This window comes from Tyto alba, unplaced genomic scaffold, assembly GCF_018691265.1.
Source record: "Tyto alba isolate M040663 unplaced genomic scaffold, T.alba_DEE_v4.0 Super-Scaffold_16, whole genome shotgun sequence".
Taxonomy (NCBI): Eukaryota; Metazoa; Chordata; class Aves; order Strigiformes; family Tytonidae; genus Tyto; species Tyto alba.
Window position 1 is genome coordinate 8,186,440 of NW_024881278.1, and position 22,912 is coordinate 8,209,351.

General features: G+C 54.0%; 1 protein-coding gene across 3 annotated transcripts; it reads left to right on the forward strand.

Moving 5' to 3' along the window:
* The first annotated feature begins 1,707 nt into the window (after nt 1-1,707).
* Nucleotides 1,708-22,253, forward strand: MERTK (MER proto-oncogene, tyrosine kinase). 3 transcript variants are annotated; one of them, XM_042789837.1, is made up of 19 exons: nt 1,708-1,841; nt 5,393-5,756; nt 6,050-6,150; nt 6,396-6,569; nt 8,232-8,318; nt 9,017-9,132; nt 11,526-11,709; nt 12,006-12,157; nt 15,221-15,374; nt 15,675-15,828; nt 17,244-17,329; nt 17,439-17,534; nt 17,832-17,912; nt 18,227-18,319; nt 18,463-18,581; nt 19,201-19,310; nt 19,512-19,671; nt 20,055-20,191; nt 21,682-22,253. In XM_042789837.1, the coding sequence occupies exons 1-19, from the start codon at nt 1,772-1,774 to the stop codon at nt 22,163-22,165; spliced, it is 2,922 nt and encodes a 973-aa protein (XP_042645771.1). In that variant the 5' UTR covers nt 1,708-1,771; the 3' UTR covers nt 22,166-22,253. The 3 variants fall into 3 exon arrangements, with proteins under 3 accessions (XP_042645771.1, XP_042645774.1, XP_042645772.1); XM_042789840.1 differs by having other exon boundaries at nt 15,708-15,828; XM_042789838.1 differs by having other exon boundaries at nt 15,224-15,374.
* The last annotated feature ends 659 nt before the right edge of the window (nt 22,254-22,912 follow it).

Sequence of the window (22,912 nt, forward strand, 5' to 3'; positions counted from 1 at the left end):
CCGTCTCCCTGTTTCTTCCTCCCCCTCTACACACCAGCCTCTTCCTCACGTCAAGCTGTGCCCAAATAAACCCCAACAAACCCTGTTGAGCTGGAGACTAGTTTACACCAGCGCTGAGCGGAAACCAGCCTACTGTAAAGAAATGACCCAAATTAGGGGATTTTGGAGAGCTGCTGAAATCCTCTTTACATGCCCATGTGTTGCCACTGTTTATTTTTTTTCCTCCTCTTTCACAGAAATGTCTCCTGCTTCCTTGCCTCGTGTTAGTGGGGCAATTCTGTGACATTATCCCGACGCAAGGGGATGTTTCCACTCTGCAGCCCACAAAGTCCAAAGGCCTTTCCATTGCTTTGTTCCCAAAAATCGCAAAGCCAGCAGCAACAGGGAACGCAGCCAGCTGAAAATGCACCCGTGCAGCAAAGGCTGACCGCAAATGACAGGCTCATATCAACAGCCAGCCTGGAAAGACAGAGGGACAAATGCCTGTCCCCTGGTCTCCTCCTACCCCCCGAGTGACGTTGGGTGCGTGGGGAATGCACTCAAAATCTGGAGAGAAAGCAACGCTGCTGGAGCTGCATGGAAGGTGCAGGCTTTTGGGCACTGCTGAAGATGCTGTCTTCTTGCAGCAGCTTTAATACATTTTTCTTCTCCCCTTTAATCTGGGCCTCTAGCGACACGCGCCCTTCCTTAGCTGCTGATCACTTCAAGATGTGAGAAGCTGGTCTGGAGCAAAAGAGGCGGCAAGGGGGGGGAAATTCAATCCCTGTCACCAGAGCCTGAGAATATGCAGTGAATAAGCAGCTTTTCAAGTCAGAGTAGTCTGGGAGTGATTTGGGTTTTTTTCACTGAACTTAAGACATTTTTTCTTCCCAATTGGAAAAGATTTCAGACCAGATTCCATACGGTTCTTTGCTTTCTAACAGCCTGAGAAGTGCACTGCCCTTTCCCAGCTCTCATTGTAAATTATACCAAGAAATGAGCAGCTTCAGCACAGAGCTGTCTTCTGGCCACATGTCTGTTTCCACAGTGTGCTGCTGCTTACCTAGTACTAATTGCACAAAATTTACATCTCTTTTCCCTAACTTCAGGGCTTTGGGAAGACTATAGCGGGCTGCTGGGAGGAAAAAAAAAAAAAAAAAAAAAAAAAAAAGTTACACTCGTGTCATAGTTGTAAAGAGTTTTATGTGCGGGGAGCCGAAAGGTTGCAGCAGAGAAATACACCGAGGGACATCAAGTCCGGCTACGGGTTCCCCAAATCCCCTGCCAGCACAGCCCTAAACACCTTCCTGGAGATAAACCCAGGTGCCCTGCACCGAGCAGCTGTCCATCCGTGGTCAAGCTCTTCTCCTGAGGAGCAGTGACTGCACCCAGCATCTCACCGGGGCCGGGGCCGGGGCCGGGGCCGGGGCCGGGGCCGGGGCCGGGCACCTTCGCGCCCCGTCTGGGGCGGGCCCCAAGCCTTTCGGAGCTCCGGGACCCGGGGCTGCCCCGTCCCCGCCCCACGCCGGGGCCCGGCGGGCGGGAGGCGGGCCGGGGCGGGGGCCGGGGCCGGGGCGGGGGCCGAGACCGGGACCGGGGCCGGGGCGGGGGCCGGGGCCGGGGCGGGGCGGGGGCCGGGGCCGGGGCGGGGCGGGGGCCGGGGCCGGGACCGGGGGCCGGGGCGGGGGCTGGGTGGGGCCGGGCCGGGGCTGGGCGGGGCCGGGGCGGGGCGGGAGCGCGGTGGCGGAGCGGCGGAGCGGAGCGGGGCCGGTGCCGGTGCCGGTGCCGGGAGATGGGCGGCGGGCGCTGGGCGCTGCTCTGGGCGCTGCTGACGGCCCTGCGCCCGCCCCGCGGAGGGGCCGGTGAGTCCGAGGGGAGCCCGGGGGGGGGGGGGGTGTGTGTCCCGGGTTGGGGGGCACCTGGGGTGGCCGGGTTGCTCGGGGGCCGGTGCGGGCGGCGCCGGTCCGTCGAGGGGTGTTTGCTCGGGGCGCGGGGAGCGTTTTACCTCCGGACGCTGCTGAGTTTCACCCTGCCAGCGGTCGGGGTGGTGCATGGGCACCCCAGTGCCCCCCGCACCCCTCTCCTGCTTGCTGGGCCCACAGACTAAAGCGAAGCTTAATTCCTTGGCGGGGGGGGGGGAGGTTCGGGGGGGGGACACGGACGGAATCATCTCAGCAGTGATTTGGCTGCGGGTGTCTGGCGGCAGCACGTCCCCGCCAGCCCGGGAGGGAGCGGGTGTTGCTGTCCCGGGACACAGCTCTGCCTCTGCGGCGTGGTTGTGTCCCAGCACTTGTTGATGCGATGTGCCTCTGGCTTGCTAGGGACATCGCGACAGGCGGGGACCAAAACCTGCGGCAGATCAGCCGGTCTGGGAGGTATCCCGTTAGCGGTGAGCCAGCTGCGTGCTGGTGCTGGGAAAAATCACGGGGAAACACTGTGGTTTGTGGCACGGGGATGCGCTTTGCGGTGCTGTCAGTCCACTGGCTTTTCAGCTCCACGTGCTTAGTTACCCGCAAAAAGAAATGCGAAGAGACAAACGTAATTTTTGGACTTAAAATGTGCCGTCATCAGGGCTGCCGGACGTTTGGTCGCAGGCTGTGAGCTGCTGGGATCCCAGGGGGGCCTGGGAGTCGGTGCACAAATTTAACCGGGAATCCTGGACTGGTTTATACAAAAGGTGTTTGAACCCTGAGAGTCTTTTGGGAAGTCAGGTGTGGCCCCAGGGAAAATTCACTTCTTTTGACAGCTCTCAGGCTCTTCATCCTTCCTGCCCTGTCCGGGTGTGAAGACACGCTCAGCAAGTGCCTGAGCAGAAAGCTGTTGTCAGCAGGTGAATTACTTCCAGTAATGGGAAATCCAGGGCTAGGGACGTAGCGAGATTTTTGGCAGACCTGGGTGTTTTCTAATACTGTCCTTGATGGGACTGCAAGAGAATGACTTGCTGTTTCAGTTGTGGGGTGTGCAACTGCCTGCTTTTTGTTCATAATGATGTACCTTGCCTCTAATAGTGGGCAGATTTTCTTGTTAAAACTCCATTCTCCAGGCGAGTAACAGAGAAAGGCACATGCGACCTGCTGGGCTGCACAGAAAGATCTGTCTTTGCTAGCACTTTAATTTTGCTGTGATCCCAGGTGTTTCAAAAGAGCAGCACTGTACTTGCAAGTGGATTTATTTCCACGCCAGCTTTTCCCTCAGGCCAAGCTGCGGTAAGTGAGGGGAGCTGCTCCAGTGTGGCAGGCACCCACGCAGGCATGCCAGCTTTCAGCTCCACGGCTCTGGAGTGGGCTTTTAGAGCCAGCCTAAGTAAATCACGCTGGACACAGGGAAGGGGTGTCCTGCCACACAGCACAAATCGCTTCGAAGACACCGTGAAGATATCCACATCCCAAACAGCTGGGGCTGGAAGGGGTACCCAGAGTCAGTGCTAGATACGAGAAATGCCTGTTGACACATGAGTCACGGAGGAAAGTATTTCATGCCTGGGCCAGCAAACACCTCTTTCCACTTAATGAGTATAGAAAATGAGGCTAAGATCCTCTTTGCTCTTTGTCTTTGAACTTGAAGCAGCCTGGGGAAGCAGAAATCATCCCAGAGCAGGCAGAGACCACCGGCACGTGTCCATGTCCTCCCTGGCCAGGGGTCCTTGCTGGGGGAGCTGCTCTGGCCAGAGCTGGAAAGCTTCAAAATGGAGCATGAAAATAGTTGTTTGAGGTTGGATTGTGCCAGGCAGTGAGTGGCTCCAGGCTGGGTAACCTCCGGGAAGAGCAGGGGACAGCAGGGGATTTGGGGTCGCTTGTTTGTTTGCATTTGGCAAGTCTTTTTGGAGCTGCCTGGCTGTTTAAGAGCTGGTGACCCGGCCTGCAAGTAAGTGGCAGTCGGCTGCGTTTTGCAGCAGTCACATGGTCTTTGTTTGTGTTGGGATGGTAAAGCTTAGGAAGCAGGTTGGAAAAGCTTAGGGTCTTTTTTTTTTTTTTTTTTTTGAAAGGGAAACCCATTGTTTTGTGTGAGAGCCAGGGAGAGCCTTGTGCTTTCCTCTGCACCACTAGACCGGGCAGAACTTAAAATCCCTTCTCAAATTTCTGTCTAGAAGTAGCATTTCTTGAGGGTTAAAAATAGTGAGCAATTTAGCAAAGGAATATATCCAGCCTCAAAATTAGGTTGTGTTTCTTGGCTCTCAGGAAAGCACACTAGGCTCATGCCCCATTGCTCACAATAGTAATGACGTAGCTTTAAAAACTTGTTGTTTGATGTTTGAGGACTAAGACCTTCCTCAAAACAAACTCATCTGAACTCTGGTTAAGTAAAAGGTAGTGCTTTCTACCTGCGGTATTATCTTTTAAATTGTGAATAGGTTGTTTTGTTTTTTTTTTTTTTCGGAAGAGGCAAATTAATTTAGTTGAAATTCCTGTTTGGCACAATGTGTTTGCTTGCTGAAGGCAGCAAGGGAGATTTACCACTCTACTTGGGATTTCTGTATGTCTGTGAAAGCCTCAGGAAGTTCGGAGACGGTTTAGTAAAAGCATCTACTTGTGGTATATTCTCTACTCCTTATCTCTTCAAAAATATACAGTTTTATTTGAGGGGAATTGCTTTATATGGAACTGCTATTCATCATGTTTGTGGCTGGGGTGGGAAGTGCTGGGAGGGAGGGGGAAAACGCTGTTATGGGACTGGATATGTTTGGTGATTCGTAGGTGGGAGCACGAAGGCCTCAGAAGTGGTAAATAGCCTTCCCTTGGGAAAAATGTCTGGGAGAAGTCCCTGGGAGAACAATACTAAACAGCAGCCGGCTCCTATACACTGTCTGAAGGCATTTCTTCATCCATCTGCAGCTGTTTTCCCAAGAAAAGCAGCTCGGTGGAGGCACTTAGCTAAGCAAAAGCATTTGTGGTTGATTCAGAGAGCATCTCCCTCTTTCAGAGCAGTTCACCCTGTCCTGGGAAGGGAGCAGCGTCACCAGCAAAGAGCCTAAAATCAGAGAAATCTCTGCAGGGGACTCTTTCTCTGCCCCAGCTGAAAATGCTTCATATGAGGCCCTGAAAGGGGTTTACTAGTGTAAAGTCCCAAATTCCTCCTGCTGAGGGATCCTTTTATATTCCAGTCCCGGGAGTGCAATGCAGCAGAAATAGCTCCTGCCTCTCCCCTGCCAAAAGAGAAGCGGCTGAGCACTTTTCTTTAGCCTGGGCTGCTCCCGTTTATTTTAAAAAGAGGGTTTTTTGGGAGGTGCTCCTTGTACAGCCCCCAGCTCCATGTTTCCTCCTCAGGGCTCTTAAGAGATGTCTCAGAGATTTTGAATTTTTGGAACGTCTGTATATGAACTGCCTTTAATGATTAACAGAAGCAGTAGGGTTTTGCAGGGTTTTGGAGGGGGGCACTCGCTGCCTGGTGGTAACAAAACAGAGGTCTTTTGCAGACGATGCTGACCAGAATCGAGGTCTAAGGCCGTACCTGTCGGCAGAGTCCCACCGCCCTGAGCGAAGTGTGGCCACCGTTGGTCACTGGCCTCAGCGGATCACAGAGCAGCCCCGGGAGGAGCCCTCAGCCAGCTCTCTAGGACAGATTAAGTTTAACCCCACGGTGCGACATATCGTGATTAACGAGCACAAGGACGTCACGTTTAATTGCTCCATCAAAGTACCTCAGCAGCTGCTCAGGCTGGACACCCCGGGCATTTCCTTGTGGAAGGACGGGAGGGAGCTGCATGTGCAGGACCGCATCGCCACCAGCCACTTTGAGATCTCTGACGAGGAGGAGGTGGCAATGACCTCTACTTTCAGGTAACCAGTGCTGTCCTTCCTGGAGGGATGCCCTACGCGTTGGCTCCTGGGGAGAGACGGGAGGCCAGGCAGCTTGCAGAGGGGTTTGGGACTGGGACTAGGATGTCTAGATGCTCCCTAGTTCCCAAAGCCTGGCTTTTCAAACCCAGCTTCTGCTTGGTGTGTGCTGTGGGGTGGTTGGTACTGATTGAAACCCATCCCCGGGATGGCAGTGTTGCCGTGTCCTGTGGGAGTTGTGTGCAGGGCCAGTCTCCCTGCTGAAGCTCTGACATGGTCTCTGTTCTCTCTGGCAGCATCCTTGCCGCCCAGCGCTCGGATAATGGCTCCTACGTCTGCAAACTCAACTTCTCTGGCATGGAGGTGGTGTCAGATCCAATCTCGGTGCAGCTGGAAGGTGAGCTGGAGCAGGGCTAGGGCGGATGTGCCAGAGGTGTGGAGAATTGTGCTCTGGCTGGGTGACAGCCTTGGGGACTGGGACCTGGGACCTGAGAGCTCTCCTCCAGAAACAGGGACTCCTGGATGGAAAGGGGCTTGTTGCTGGAGCTGGGAACAGCCCCAGGCAGGACAGTTTGGGGTTGTTGATAGGGCTTTGTTGCTAAGCTCTCTGAATCTCTTGCTTCTCTGCTTGCGTCTGCGCAGGGCTCCCACACTTTATCCGTCAGCCAGAGAAACTGAATGTCACCAAGAACAGTCCCTTCAACCTCACATGCCAAGCTGTGGGCCCTCCAGAGCCTGTGGAGATCTACTGGTTTCGCAACAACGTCCGACTCAATGAGAAGCCCCACATCTCTGTGTCAGTCCTGACCGTGCCAGGTGAGCCATGCAGCATCCTACGGGGACGTCCCTACATGTGCCTACCAGGAAGGGCAGGGTAAGAAGGTGTCTTGTGCCATCTCACAGCCCGTCCCCTTGGTCTCATACCTCCTGTTAGGCAGGGGCTGTGCTCTCATGCGCTGTCACAAGGCTGTTGCAGCCTGTTTCATTTTTATGTGGCACTGTGCATTGCTGATGCTTGGCTGGAAAGCTTAGTACAGGTAAATTTCCTGGGAGGTTTGGTATAAAGTTGTATACAGTGGGACATGGGGGTCCAGCTTTGCAAAAGAGGTACCACAGAGGTACCAGTTTGCAAAAATGAGTCCCAGCCTGTTCCTGCTCCATCCTCAGTGCTGGGAGTACAGCTTTGCCTAGCACTGTATGTGTTGCTTGTTCAGCAGCCCTTGGGACCACTCTGCCATTGGGGATCTAGGGGCAGCAACCCCCATCCAGCCCTCTCTGGCTGCTTCCAGAAGTTTCTTCCTCGGAAGAGGCAGGACACTCTAAGCACTCTTTCCTAAGCAAGAAGCAGATTTTTCTCCTAGCCTGTGGCCACGCCAACAAGTATACTGCTGCTCTTATGGGCTGCTTTACTGGTGGTCCTCTCTTAAATGTCTCTGGAAGACCTTGGGTTGGCCCCTGCAGTGTGTGCCCATGGCAGCCTGGTGGAGCACAGGGAGAAAAGTCCTTCATGTCACATAAAACCCATCATGGCTTTGCTGCAGAGGCAAAAGAGAGGAGGGATCTCTTGATTTGCTCACGAGGAGAAGGCCGCTAGCTAATTAGCAGCCAGACTACACCTAACTCGTCTTGGCATCCAAAGGCAGGCTTTAAAAAGCAGTGAAAGCCGGAAGAAATGACTCATTCCTCTTGGATGTTTTTGCATCCGGCTGGCACAGGCTATGTTGGGTCATTTGAACAGTCCCTCTCCTGCCCCAGGAGCCCTGTTGCACTGAGAGGCACTGCTGCCGGTGTGAGCAAACGCCCGGCGTGTCCAGCACACCGTGGCAAGCCCTTCGCCTCGCAGCAGCAAGCAAGCAATGCGCCCAGGAGGGACAGCCCTGCACCTCCAGTAAAGTCCTTCGCATGAGGTGAAAATCCCGAGCGCTGCTGCTGCCCAGGGTCACCTCACACAGGCTGTGCAAACACCCCAGGGGAAACAAGCAGCCCTCCGCACTCGGGTATTTCCAGTGGCCCCCAAAAGCGGTCGTTCTCCATTATCAGCTGGGAGATTTGAGCAATCTTCGAAAAGCAATAAGTCATCTGATTTAAGCTGTGGTGGTGGGCTCTTCTGCTTTCTGCCTTTCCCTTTTTGGGCGCAAAACAAGTGCTTACTCAGGAGGTTGTGCAACGGTGCTGTAGAAACGTATGGTCCTGCCCACTGTGCCGCGTCTCGCGTTGACGGCACGCTCGTGCTCGTGGCGTGGAAGGTGGGTGAGCGGGATCGAGAGGGGTCACCCCCGGGCAGTCAGCACAGAAATGCCGTGAAGGGAAGCGCCAAGTGCAAAACAAAAGGTCTGTTGTGTTGCTGGAAAAAAAATAAAGCAACAGTGCAAGAAAGGAAGCCGCAAGGGTTTTCTGTGAGTGGCAGGTGGAGAATTGGTGCGGTTTGGGCATTTTTGTGCAGGTCCAGTGAACAGGTCCTTGTTTCTCCACCTGCAGGTCTTAATGAAACGGCGCTGTTCAGCTGCGAGGCTCACAACAGTAAAGGGCTGACCGCGTCCAACCCAGGGCAGGTCAACGTGAAAGGTAATCAGTAACATGATCCTCATTTTACCTGTTGACTACATGTATCCAAGCAGGAGCTGTCCTGGTCTCCACACTTCCAAGCACTCAATTCTACGCAAGCTGAAGTAGATGCTTTTAGGACTCCCATAGTTATTTTTCATCACTTTAAACCTATGCTTAAAATCAAGTGGGATGCACGTAGTAGCATGGTCACCCAGTGTGGTTCGTCATCCCAGTATCGCTGCCATGGGAGGAAACACCAAAAATCACACTTGAAAGCAGAACTGTCAGCCCCAGAGCAGATTTCGGAAGGGCTGTATCACTCTTTTCCTTCCTTCACAACCAGAGTGGTGCACGTAATTTTCCATAGGAAATGGTGGAAATTCCCAACATTCCTGACGGGAATGCATTCCTCCAGCAATGCGAGGAAGGTGTTCCCCAAAATATATCATTGCCTCTAAGCAACCCAGAGTGCTGTTTCAGCACATAAATATAGAAGACGGCCAAAATAGTCCTGCAAATGACTTTTTTCTGCTTTCTTGTCTGGTGGTCTGAAACACCCACGGTACACTAATAGAGGTTGCCGCTGTGGCTGTAGCCAGGGCAGTGCCTGGGGTTCATGCACAGTCGGTCCGAGCCCTGGTGCTGCCAGGGGGAAGCCAGATGTGCCACATTTGTGCCTAGGCCTCTGTCTGACTGCCATTGGCTTTTCCCTGCAGGAATACCATCCGCACCCACCAGCGTGCATGTCCTCAACCGAACGGCCCACGGTATCGTAATATCCTGGGTGCCGGGCTTTGATGCATTCTCTGCCTTGAACAGCTGCAGTGTCCAGGTAAGCATCCACAACCCCCCTTGCCCCTGCAACCTCCCCTCCCACGGATGCTCAAAGGCAGGTGGAAATCAGTGCTGTTTGGCAGGAACCCCACAGATTTGATCGGGTCATTGGTTTGGCCAAATGGAGTTGGACTTTCCCAGTGACTTTGAAAGGGGAAAGCTGGCCTGGCGCGCTGTCCCACCCTCACCCTGTGGTCCGAGTGGCTGGGGGATTTGTAGTAGCTTGATGTTGAGGAGACCAAGATGAGCAGCGAGCAGTCCCCAGGCGCTGGGACCTGAGGCAGCCGGAGCACCGCCGAGGTGGACAGAAGGCTTGGAAGGAGCTGCTGGAGACCAGCTTGGTGGTGTCTGCTCAGAAGGAGCATAGTTGGGCATACGTGGTAGAAGGGGTCCCGCAGAGAAGTTGATGCAGGGAGCAGTGTGGTTGAGAGGGGGCAGAAATGAGGGGTGTTGGGTACAGGCGAGCCGCCTGCCTGGGAGAGCCCATGGGGGCTCGTGCCCGTGTGGGAGCAAGCCACGAGAATCTCTCCCCTTGGTTGAGACAGGTTATCATAACTGTTCATGGAGAGACGCCCAGAACTGCTCCAAGTAGCTCTTCGGGAGACTCTACAAGCCCTGAGTTGCTGCAGGCACATGCTTGTCCTTACTTTTACTTCCTGGTCAAGCACTTCCCAACCAAGCAGCCTTCCCTCTGGGGTTCGGAGGTGGAGGTTTCTGTCAGCTCTCCGCTCCTTGCAAGTACTGGGAAGGAGGTGAGGGGCTTCATGTCTCCCAGACAAGTCAGGGAATGCTGTCTTCAGGGGTGCAGCCCTGCAAGTAGTTCCCATCTGGTCTAGCTGTTTGATGTTGCTGGGTTTCACAGTTCAAGCCTGAGGTAACGCGTGAAGAGAGGCGATATTTGAAGCCAGGTAAAAGTGAAAGGAGTTACAGGGAGGAGAGGTACCAGAGCTAATATTAGCGCTGTGTCCACTGCTGCCTTCCAGCTGGAGCTCAGGAAGTGGGGTGGAGAGCCAAGGAATTTCCTATGACTTAACGTTCACAGTCTGTCATTAGGAAATAGCCTTTTGAATTGGAAAACAAGACATGATTTCTGGCAAAAACACAGCTGTGACTAAGCCTTTTTGCTCCTGTCCCCTTTGATAATCCCCTTGCTTAGGTAGCGAGGTCCACCAACAAAATGACTCATTTCTGAGCATGCCGATGCTTAAAAGGGAATCTGTTGCTGTCATGCCTGCCAAGTTCAAACTGTATAAGCTTGCAAAACCCCAGATTTTTAAAAAAATACATTAGTTTGGTGGACTCTCTCCAGAAGACAAGTTGTGGATCGAGATAGCTGAGCTGGGCTCAATGCTCAGAACAGCCAGTCCCAGTGATGCTTCCAGGACTGGCTTGCACGTTCATCTGATCACTGCTCAGCTCCCTCAAAGCATCTAGTAGTGGCTTGGGGACCTTCTCAGTTTTATGAGGCTGAAGGCTATTCTCTTTCATTTTGGCTGGAAAATACTGCTAGTGTTGATGCTGAGACTGCCCTGAGTATCCTGGACTACTCAGGGGGGTACTCTTGTTGCTTAAGCAGAAGGGCAAGTCTCCTGCCACCCCAAAAGCATGCATGGAGGCATTTGAGAGGACTGTATGTCTTCCTGCTTGTGGTCCACACTGAAGCACGTCCCGTGGGTTGTTTTCCAAGTTAACTGTCTCGCTTGCTCTGGCATCCCTCGTTCTTACTCTTCCCTCTTTCCTCCCACCGTCCTGGCTCAGGCCACTCTCATGGTGCTTCCCACAAAATGAGATGCTTTCCAGAGAGCTGTGTGGGCAGCTCTGTGGGTGCTCAGCAGCCAGCCCTTTGGAGAAAGAGCAGTTTCTCTTTGTGACTTGTTTTTAGTGTGTTGAATTCATCCATGCCGCTAAATGTAATGATGGAGTCTGATGAAGTCTGTGATCAGTCCCGCAACATCTGATGTCAATGAGTCCTGTGGTCTAATGATGCGTTGCATGAAAAAGGACTTTCCTGTGTTTATTTGGGACACGCTGCCCGGTAATGTTATTGGGTGCTCTTTCTGCTCCATGCCACAAGAAAGAGCAAATCATCCCTCCCTCCTCTTTTCTGCTGTGATGGCGATTTCACACATCTCTACCATGTTCCTACCGTGACTCTTTCTCCGTGTGCGTTGGAGCCCTTGCCCTGGGCCCCACAGAGGGGCTGCTGTCAGCTTTCTGCTTGGCAAAGATGAGCCAGCGTGCAGGGAAAAGGCCCTGCTGGTGTTTGGATGTGAGGCAGGGAAAGAGGCAGGGCTCTGGATCCTGTTTACAGATGTAAAATTCCTGCCGAACGCCTCACCCTGCAGGTTGCTGCTGACTAATCCCTGTTTGTGGACTGATTTTTCAATTAAGGTCAAGGAAGCTGTTCCACGAAGCAACGTCTCACTTCTGCTCTTCAACACCTTGGTGCCTCCCCACGTGTATCACATCCAGCAGCTGGAGCCCATGGCGGACTATAGCATCCGCGTTTCCTGCAGAAATGAAGTCGGCTGGTCGGCATTTAGCCCCTGGATAACCTCCAGCACCACCGAGGGAGGTAGGAAATGAGTAGTGAAGACTGAGAAGGGTTTCTCTGCCTCGGTTGCACAGCTGTGCTTTGTGCAGGACCCTCTGGATGAGATGCTGGTCCAGAGTTGTGGTCGCTTACGGCGTGGGACATCTTGACTCTGTTGATTGGGGGAAGGAAATTTACCCACTTGCTGGAAATATTAAAGGCTGTAGGAAATACCATGTGCTTTCTGGTTTTGCTACAGCTCATTTTCCATCAGCCTACCATGTCCCTGCACCCATCCACCTGGCTCCCCTCACTTTCTTTCTCTTTGATTCCTGCAGCTCCAACCACCCCACCACTGAACGTCACGGTGTCATTCAATGAGTCCAGCTCCTCCCTGGAGATCCGATGGGTGAAGCCACCCCTGGAGAGGATCCACGGGGAACTGCAGGGCTATCACATCTGGTACAGGTGGCAGAACTCCAAGGGGTTGGTAAGTGACCGGGGAATGGGGAAGAATGGCTAAAGCCTAGAAAAAATCTTGGCAGGCATCAAGCAGGGATGTCCAGTTTGGTCTTGGTGCTTCCATATATTCTTTCTGAGCTTATTTGTCTGCTGACTTGTGCTTTCATCTGGGCTTTTTTTTAAACACAAGTGGTCTCTCTCTCACGTGTTTATGTAACTTGTGGTAATGCCCTAAGTCATTATTATTGGGAGGAAGCAGTTCTTCAGGAAGAAAAGAGCTCTTATTCTATAAAATAGAAGTGAGATGCTTTTCCTGGTGTTGGCAACCTTTGGTATGGCCTTTGGAGTGGTGGTCAAGGTTTGTCAACATCTCTTGGCGCTTTCAGCAATGGAGTCGATCTTAAGGTGCTTGGGAGAATTTGTTCCCCAGGTTTTGAGTTGTTCCTTACTCAAATGGGATTTATTCTGTCCACTAACTCATCTGCAAACCCATGGCACAGAGTTTCATAGCTTAAGGAACGTTTTGGGGCTGAGGGCCTGTCCGTGAGCATATGAAGTCATCTGGCACAACCTTTCCCAGGATTTGGGAAGTAGCCTTCAGGAATTTGCAAGGGTGAGGTTGGCCTGACCTCTGGGGCAGTCCTGGCTCATCTCAGCTACTGGGCAAAAGAGCAACCCGTCCAGGCTCTGCCAGTGGTTGTGCAGATGTATCCAGCTGTTGCCTCTGCACTGTGGTTTGGTCTTCCTCTTGTCCCAGGCTGAAGGCACAGAGAGGGACTGATGGCCCAAACCCAATGTGGAAAAAGTGACTCACACCCTGTTTTTTGTAGGATGTTGCATTTTCTGTTCTCCTTTTGCGCCTCTGAAAAAGGGCATGTATAGATCCAGACTGAATGAAGTCAGGGAAACAATATTATGGTCTTGTGACTAGCATGGAAAAAAAATTGCTGACATACTTGTCCTCTCTCAAGCAGAAAGCAAAAAACAGGACTTGCCCTTTAATCCCTAGGAGACTGTCTTTTATTGTTGGTGTTTTTTATAAATTTCCCCAGTCAGATGCTTATGGAGTGAAATTTCTGCATGGGTTCCTGGTCAGTAACTGTACTCATTAACTCTGGCTTTTGGGAAGCTCCAAAAAAGTCTTTAGAGAGGAGTGAGTTCAGGTGGGAGGTAACTAACTGCGCCAGGGACTTTGGCTCTTGGCAGACCGAAGGAAGCGGTTGTGTTTGTTGCTGTTGTTTTTTTTGTTAGCCTCTGGGTTTTGTGGAAGGCAAAAACACGTGTCAGAGCCAGCTGAGGGCAGGGGTCAGCACATCTTTTTATAAGGGCTGCCACAGAATTAAGACGCACGGGAACGGCTTGAGCCTGTGCCGTAACCTTTCCGCAGACCACCGTGGGCTGGGGCGGTGCCCGCTTCTCCCATGCACCCCTAAGGGTCGCCGGAGCCGATGGACAGACAGTCTGAAGCACAAGAGCGATGTGCTTGCTGTCGGGTGGAGCTCTGATTTCTCAAAAATTAAGTCCCTGAGTTTTGGCTAAATGTGAAATACCCCAAAATAACCATCGGTTTAACAACCCCAGCATGATAAAGGTGGTGGGAGGGATGTCCTGTATTTCTGTGTCAGCAGGGCCACCTGCAGGCCTCTTCTTTTCCACAACCAGCTTAAAAACTATTTTAAAAGCCTCAAAAAAGATGTTTTATTTTATTCTTAAACCGGCAGTTCTTGTTTGAGCCAAGGCTGCCAGAGCAAGGACGTGAAGAAATTCCTGAACTACCGCAGGACTCATAAAAAAACATTAACTGGCAGTTCTGTCCTGCCAGAACGACTGCCTGCTTTGCCAGTGTACTCATGCTCTCCGCGGTCTGTTTGATATCGGTTGGGCTCTGTCCTCAGATGACACAGCAGAGCTGTCTGAGATACGAGAGGATCCCGGTGCATTTTTAGGCTGGCGGTAGGGGAAAGATGTTGGGCATGTTGCTGCCGAAGGACGCCGTGAACGCGAGGCGGGAGGGGCGCAGGAGTGTGGGAGCAGAGGCACCAGTGGGTATCAGCTCACGCCACTGCCCCGCGGCGCAGACTCGCTCCTGGGGCCGGGGTGTGTTTCACATCCATTTCTGTGGCTTTTTTATGACTGTGAACAGAAACCGGTTCCCTCCGAGCAGCTCTGATTTCCTCCTTGCTCACTGATCTCCCTCAGCTGCTGCTTTTGCTCGGCCATGTGATGTTCAGCCAGGGTAAGGAGCTGGGCTCCGCTGGCTGCAGCAGCCTGCCAGATGTGTTGGACACCACTGGGCAGCTGTTTTGCAGCTGGGGGTCAGCAGTGAGCAGCATCAGGCACTTTTCAGCTGAAGGAGTCCAGGAAACACCAGGGAATTTGCAGGGAAAGACCTACTGGTGTTTTTACCCAGGAAAAAGGTCTGTGCCACGGAGCATGCTGCCCCCTGCCATGTTACCAGGCAAGGAAACATGCCCTTAAAACTGGAAATATTATTAGCTCGACACAAAAACCACAGTCAGAAAATATCTGCCCTAAGATCTACTTTCTGTGGCAGGGCACATGAACAATCAAACCAGGAGTGCTGCAGCTGAAAGCAGTCGGAGGTGCTCTGCGGAGGAGCGGCGGTGGCGGGCGCTGAGCGGCACGAGCCGCAGGCGTCCCAGGCTGGCAGCAAAGGGGGTGCGAGGCTCCGCTGGCCAAGCCAACCACAAAGAAGGCTGGGGGTCAAAATCCATGTTACCGCCAGTCCATGAAATGCCTTTCCCCCTTCCTTGTGAGGTCGCTTTCCTGCCTCTTCTCTGGCTCAGGCTGCTGGTCCCTCCACTGTTGACAAGCAAAGAGCGACAGCCGCGCAAGGTTTGAGTGGGAAACGCTGCTCAGCCCCTTTCCAGATCCCATCCGGCTCTTGCAGGCAGAGCTATTATTCTCCATAAATAGCGTGGTGGTGCATTTCCTCTGGGCTCGTGAAAGCAAAGCCACGCAGAAGTTTGACAAGGGGACAATTCTCAAAAAACCTCCAGCTTTCCCTCTTGCTGTAGGGACGGGCCGCTGTCTCCTCCAGCCCAGGCTTTTCTTCTCTTCCTCTCTCCAGCAGAACGCCTCCACGGAAGCCTGGCAGAACACCAGCGTGGCCGTCCTGCCCGTGGTGGCCACCAATGCCACCTGCTCCATCCGTGTAGCTGCCGTCACCAAAGGGGGAGTGGGACCTTTCAGCAGCCCGGTGGAGGTCTTCATCCCTGGCAGCGGTAAGGAGATGTCCATCCCTGCCCGTGCGGTGTGGGTGCAGTGGAAGATCCCTCCATCCTCCTTCAGATGCTTTCCCCGTCAGCCAGGCTATTGGCCAAGAATCTGGGACTGTCAGCGTGCTTTGGTCGCCGGGAGAGACTTGCTCTCCACCTGCAACCTTGGTCCTCATGCCCTCTTCTCCTGTGTAACCCTTTGGACTTCACTGGGTTTGGTTTCAGCCCCTGAAAAATCCCTCCCCCCAATCCCTGGGTGCTGCGGGCTGACTTTTCACCAGTTCCATTAATGGGATATTTTCTTAGGATTAATAACCTCAGCCCCCTCTTCGACTCCAGCCTCCGGGAACACGGACTCCTTTATCGTAGCCCTGGGCTTTATCTGTGGGACGATTGCCGTCGGGCTGATCCTCTGCTTGTCCGTGGTCATCCAGAAGAGATGTGTGGAAACAAAATATGGGTAAGCCAAAGAGAAAACAGCTTGCAGAGGTGCTCCAATCTGGGCAGGTTGCAGGCGCATGGGGCACGGGCAGGCAGGACAATTGGCCAGCAGCCCACGCTGGGCTTGGGGACAAACTTTCTGTCACCAGTATCCCAATTGTTGCCACAAATGGAATTTTTTTATGCGTGTTGTGAGGGGCTAAGTGTATTTTTACTGCAGCGGCGGTTCTTCCCCTCCCTTCCTTAGTCCAGCAGTTCACCTTTTGCTTTTGCTCACTATTCCCATTTTTAAAGGGAAGTAAACTTGTGCAACTTGGTATGGGAGGGTGGCCTCGGCGTTTTGACACAGAGATGAGAGAGCAGAGATGTATAATATCCTGTGTCCTGTGGCCTAGAGAAACCCCTCCTGCCTCGTCACACCCCAGATCTGCCTCAGTCCGATGGCTGAGCATGGCACCAGCCCCGCCAGGCAGAGAGACTGCCACTGCACTGCCAAAGTGGTGTTTTAATAATGTGGGCAAAGGGCTGTTTTCTGCTATAACAAACCAGTGTTACTCACTCAGCCTTGTGACTTTCTAGGTGGCATTTAACTGCCCGGCGCTACTGGTTTTGTTAAACAATTGTAGTGCTAGCAGCTTTCCTTACAAGTGCTATCACTTGGGTGTCTGCTGCCAAACCAGAAAGGTGATGCAATTAATGCTGTTGGAAGAACATCATTTCAGTAAGGGAGTTTATTGAGCTGGTGGAGGAATCCCACCTACTCTGATCTCTCATGGCATCACCCTCATCCCAGTTTGGAAACTGGTAGTCTGTAAGGATCCCTTTCCTAAATGGTGTAGCACTGTTGCTCTTTCCTTGCCATGGTACCTCCCTGGGAGCTCTTGAGCATCTGCTGTGGTTTTGTTTCCTGGCGCTGGACCTCTGCACGGCCCTGTGCCAGCGGGGTTGTTGCACAGCATCTCCCAGCACCATGCCCATCACCACCTTTTTGGGGCCGTGGTGTGATGGTCCCTTTAGTTTCTTTGTTGGCTAAGGATGAGATTTTCACATGGAGAGCATTGCTGGGCTGGAGTTGTGCCTCTGGCAAGAGATTGCTTTAGGAGGTGGTAGATCTGGGCACCATATTCCTACTGGTAGTATAGACTGCTCTCTGAGTAGGAAATGAGTATCCCATTTCCTCCCCCCAAAACCTCTGTGACTCACTCCTTGACAGATCATCCTTGTTTTCCAAGTGGTTGTTTTGCTCGGATGCTGTAAGCAATGGCACTGATCCCGTAAGAGGGAAATGAAAAAGATGAGGGCGGATGTGCGTTTCCTCCTTCACTACCGAGACCCCCGGTCGCGCTGTGGTCGCCTGTCCCTGCGGCGCCGGTTCCTTCCGCAGAGGAGAACCAGCCACGCGTGGCCCAGCAGGGTCTGTTTCTGTCCCGCCAGGAATGCTTTCAGCAGGAACAACTCGGAGCTGGCAGTGAACTACACGGCCAAGAAGTCCTACTGCCGGAGAGCCGTCGAACTTACGTGTAAGTGTGTTTTTTTAATCCCTCTGCAAGGAGGTTGATGGGGGATATTGCAGCAGCGATATGTCTGCAGGTTGGAGGTGACCTGAACTCTTGTTCCCCTCTCCTGCAGTGGGCAGCCTGGGCGTCAGCAGTGAGCTCCAGCAGAAGCTGCAGGACGTTGTGGTGGACAGAAATGCCCTCAGCCTGGGGAAGGTTCTGGGAGAGGGTGAGTGCTGGGGATGGAGAGCTGGGGATGGGAGCAGGGGCTGCTACTGTTGCCTACATCATCCCCCAGCTCCAGGCCCAGGGGATGTGGGGAGATGGTGGGTCAAGGTGACCAAACGCCAGGACGCCTGGGTTCACATCCTCCTTCTGCCACTGATGAGACACAAGCTTCCCCCGTAGCCTCCTGGGGACAAGGTGTCCATCTTAGAGCATTTCAGCTCTTTGAGGACATAGCAGTGTCCTGAAAGGCGGTGTTTCGGGCTGCGGATAAAGTGCTTGCTCCTTTCCCGTGGTGCAGGGGAGTTCGGGTCGGTGATGGAGGGGCGTCTCAGCCAGCCTGAAGGCACCCCGCAGAAGGTGGCAGTGAAGACCATGAAGTGTAAGTCATCACCCTGGCCTCGCAGAACTTGATGTTGTTTGTCCCAGTGGGTGCCGGCGTTTCTGCTACCCATCTCAGGCGCTCTCTCCGCATCCTGGCACCATTTTGTGGGGATGCTGGCCTTTCTGCCACAACTCCTCGTGCCAGTCAGGAAGGGGCACTCACACCAGACAGCCAAGGATGGCAGAGACATCCCGGCAGTCCCTTCCCCCTAACCCACGCAGGAGCTGTGCTGTGAAGGGAGATGGCAGCAGTGATTTAGGGTGTTAAAGCCCTTGGGGTTTTAAACCTCTTCCTTTTTCTCTGCTTCACAGTGGATAACTTTTCCCAAAGGGAAATAGAAGAGTTCCTCAGTGAAGCAGCGTGCATGAAGGACTTTGACCATCCCAATGTCATCAAGCTCCTAGGTATGGGCTGTCACTCCCCGCGCTCCAGCGGGGATCGGGGCTGGGGACCCAGACTGGGAAGCGCTTGGGCCCCGTGCAGGTGTCTGCAGTGGGGCTGTGGTGCCTTTGCCCACGGGGCTTTGCAACCTGTCTGTGTTTTCCAGGTGTGTGCATTGAGCTGAGCTCCCAGCAGGTCCCCAAGCCCATGGTGATTCTCCCATTCATGAAATACGGTGACCTGCACAGCTTCCTGCTTCGCTCGCGGCTGGAGATGGCCCCCCAGGTAACGGTCACAGGGAGCAGAGGGCCTCGGGTCTGCAGGGAGCAAGGTGGGACTGTGCCTCTTCTAGGGACAAACCTGCCTTTGCTTTTTGAGAACTAAAGAGGACTTGGTTGTAGCCCTGCTTCCTGCCTTTGTCAGGTGGCAGCAGTGAGATCCAGCTCCACAAAAGCCTGTGGGATTCTTGCCTTCCCTCCTGCAGGCTGAACAAACCCAACTACCCCAGCTCCTCTTTATACACCGTCTCCTCCAGCCCTTAGTGGTCTCCCGTGGGCTTGCTCCAACATGTCTTTCTCCTACTGAGGAGCCCCACTGGGCTGGGCTCTTCTGGCCAGTGGCACAGCCTGGCAGATAGTGCTTGATGTTATTGCTAAAACAACTGTCCCCACATCTGCAGCTCGTGCAGGCTTGTGATTCAATACATCTTAAAGTCTGAAGGTGCTAGCCCAGCGGGGGTGAGAGAGGCCACCGTGGCTGCTGCTGTGGGCTCCTGGTGCTCTCCAAGGCCAGGGAGACCACTAGGGTGTCGGCCGGCAGCCCTGGACAGGGGAAGCCTTCCAGATCAAACCAAACGTGCTTCCCAAAGGGCTTGCACTGCCTAACCCACACCTTCCCTCCCCAGTTCGTGCCCCTGCAGACGCTGGTGAAGTTCATGGTTGATATTGCCCTGGGAATGGAGTATCTGAGCAGTCGGCACTTTCTCCACAGGGATTTGGCGGCTCGAAACTGCATGTGAGTTTGTTTTCCTCTGCTTCGCCCTGGATAGATGAACAGCAGTGGAAGCCCTGTGGTTTTACAGCACAACTTGGCTTCCTTCCGTAAAGCCTCCCTTGGTCTTGAGAGGCATGGCAAAAGAGCTCAGCCTCAGGTTTCTGCTTCAGAATTTGGCACATCGAGCTTTCCTATCATGTCATCCTTGCTTCTGCCTGACAGGTTACGGGATGACATGACGGTGTGCGTGGCAGACTTCGGTTTGTCGAAGAAGATTTACAGCGGCGATTACTACCGGCAGGGCCGAATAGCAAAAATGCCAGTGAAGTGGATTGCCATTGAGTCCCTGGCTGACCGCGTCTACACCACCAAGAGCGATGTGGTAGGTCTGTGTGGCCGGGCAGCCAGGCGGCAGGAGGGGAGAGCTGGGGACCAACCCCTGGCTTGAGTTGTCGGCAGTTTGTGACGGTTATTCTTGTACCCTGGAAGTGTGAAGCCAGGAAGAGCGGGAGGCTGTCGGTAAGAGGACGCGCTGACCTTTCGCTGCCTACCCAGCCTCCTGACATAGGTTTATTGAGTGGGCCGCTCGCCTCTTCTGTGGCACTGCTTATTATTTCCAATTTTGGGGAGGGCAGGACTGGAGCGACAACTCCTAGCATTGTGCGAGGGCCCAGTGAACGCCGGGCAGTGACCTTTCCTCATGAAAAGCTTCATTCATTCCTCCTGGAAGTGTCCTTTCAGCGTGCTTTCCCTTTGTCCTCACAGTGGGCATTTGGCGTTACCATGTGGGAGATAGCGACCCGAGGGATGACGCCCTACCCAGGAGTGCAGAACCACGAGATCTACGAGTACCTCTTCCACGGGCAGCGCCTGAAAAAGCCCGACGACTGCTCGGATGAGCTGTGAGTATTGTAACCCTGCTTCTGGGCTGTCGCGCAGCCCGTTTGCTCTCTGGCTGCCTGCAGGCAGCCTCTGCGTCGCTTGCCCTCAGCTGAGGTGGTTTCTGTGGAGTGCTATGCTTCGTGCTTTGTGGCTCCCAGTTGCCGATGTCCTTTCTTTGAGGACACAACGACTGCTTGTGCTGTGGATTTGTGGCTTTGGGCTGAATGGGGCCGAAAGCCTGCAGAGCTGTGCATCACAGCACAATTAAAGACTGTTCCGGCACACCCGTGCTCCCACCTGCTGCAAACCTCCTCTGTACCAGAGTCTGAAAATGGGTCTGCACCAGAGAGGGAGTCACCTTCTGCCTCACCCCCTCCATTTCTCCCACAGCCCCCAGAAACAACGGTTATTAAAGACTGGATTTTTTTAAAAAAATTGCAAGGATTTAACCTTTTCTTCCTTGTGCAGTTGGCAGGCAGGGAGCTTACAAGAATGCACGTGCAGGTTAGCTCTCAGAGGAAAGCTGGCCAGGGTGGTGTGGGTCAAATTTGAAATGAAAGTATCACAGAAACAAAAACTTCAATCCCCTTAATATTTGCATAATCTCCTGAGTTTTGACGAGCCTAATAAAAGCCAGATCCCAGACCAGAGCAGCGTATCACCCAGGGAGGAAAAAGCACCTTCTTAACTCCAGGCAAACGAGCACACAGAAATCCCAACAAATATCCTGGGAGAAAGAGATGTGTTTGCAGGGCTGGCACAGAGGGACAACGAGCTGGGTTGTCGGCAGCTGGTGGTGACACCTCGCTGGTCCTGCGAGGACAGGAGCAGTGCCCTCTGCAGTTTGTGGTGGAGGAATCAGACTTTTTAGTACTTTATTTATTTATTTTTTTACCAAGAGAGTTTTGGCCAGAAGGTCTTAGCTGGTGGTGCTCTTCTCTGCCCCACAAACCTCCCTCTAGTTACTCAGGGCCCTTCAGTGCCTAAAATCCATAAATCTGGAAAGGGAAAACGTGGAAACTTCAAACATTTGCATTTCTGAAAATGTTTAACCCTGAGGGATGCGGCAAATAAACCATTTGCAGGATCCAGCCTGCCGGCGGGCCACAAAAACAGTGTGCCCAGCAGTGAGTTGCAGGGAGGCACTGGGACTGTCCAGGGCGCCCGACATCCAGCCTGGGCAGCTGCAGGAAGGATGAGAGGAGGACTCGGTGTCCCGGGAGCGGGACTGAGATGCATCAGGGGGAGCAGATCCCAGGGCTGCCTCTGCCCAACCCCCAGCGAGTGCCAGGCACTGGAAGGAGACTTCTAACAGCAGCTTGGGCTGAGCAGTCCCTGCCCTGGGGCAAACAGCCTGAGGGGGGCAGTTGGTTTTGTGTTGTTTTAATGAGGAACAGCTCAGGGCTTGCACACTTTGGAGAGAAGCGGGGAATTTTAGCCCCTGGACGTCCCCTAGCCCAGCTCCTGGCAACATCCTCCCTGATAACCCCGCTCCTCTCCCAATTTCCAGGTACGAAATCATGTCTGCGTGCTGGAGAACTGACCCCGCTGCCCGCCCGCTGTTCTCGCAGCTGAAGGTCCATCTGGAGAAGCTGCTGGAAAACCTGCCCGTCGTCAGGGAATCCAGGGACGTCATCTACATCAACACCAGCCTGCCCGAGGAGAGCCCGGACTCCACCCAGGATTCGGGCTTCCCCCAAGCGGACTCTGATTTGGAGCTGGGGGACGGGGCCGAGCCCGGCTCCCCCCGAGCGGCGGCGGCGCTGGTGCCCGTGGACGTCCACCACAATGAACGATGGGGGACGAGGTACGTGGTGGAGGAGCAGCTCGGCGACCCCGCGGAGGAGGCCTACGTCCCGCTGCTGCCCGAGCGGGCGGCCGGCGAGGGCTCGGCGTGGAGCCAGGCCAGCACCTTGCCCGCTGGCAGCGGCTCGCTGGCGCCGGGGCTGCCGCCCGCCCGGCGCTGTGCGGAGGACTCTGAAGTGCTGCTGTGAAAGGGGGGAGTCGGCGCCCAGCCGGGTGTAAGTGGGCTCCCCGAAAAGGACAGAGAGGGTATATTTTAATAAACAGTCGTCTGGTTTATTTCTTCCTGCGTTATTTTCGTGGCGGAGCCTGGCTCTTCCCTGGGCTGAAGTCACAGGGGTTTGTAATTAAACACTATTTTTTTGGTATTTGAGCTCCCCGCAGCTCACAGGCAGAGGGGCAGCCCCTGACCCCCCCGGAGTAACAGAGCAGGGCTGGGGCGGATGGTGCTGAGGTGTGGGGGTACACAGCGAGCTCCCCCGTCACCCCACGCGTGGATTTGGCTTCCCGCCATCCAGGCTGCGCCAGCACCAAGGCCTCGTGGGGCCTGTTCTTTTTTTTTTTTTTTGCCTCTTTTTCACCATTTCTTGCGGCTTTTGTGACAGGCGGGCCTATGGATGATCTGGGCTCCTGATGCGCAGCTCGCTGGAGGGGGCCTCATGCTGCGAGACACCCTCGTCGAAAATCACAACCCAGAGGCCCAGTGGGAACAGCGGGCACCTTAAAACCGTCTTTTCCCAAAAAAAGCAGTTTCCCTCTGTCCCGGCCTTGTGCTAAGGAAACCATTGCTCCCCTTGCAAGGACGGGGAAACAGGAGTCTGCGAGGGGGAGGTTTGGGGAGGGATGGAGCCCCCTGCCCTGCGATGGCCTGGCCCTCCCCAGCCCATCCCTTCTCAGTTTGGGGGGGATTTCTCCTCTTCCCGTAGCCGGGGCTGCTG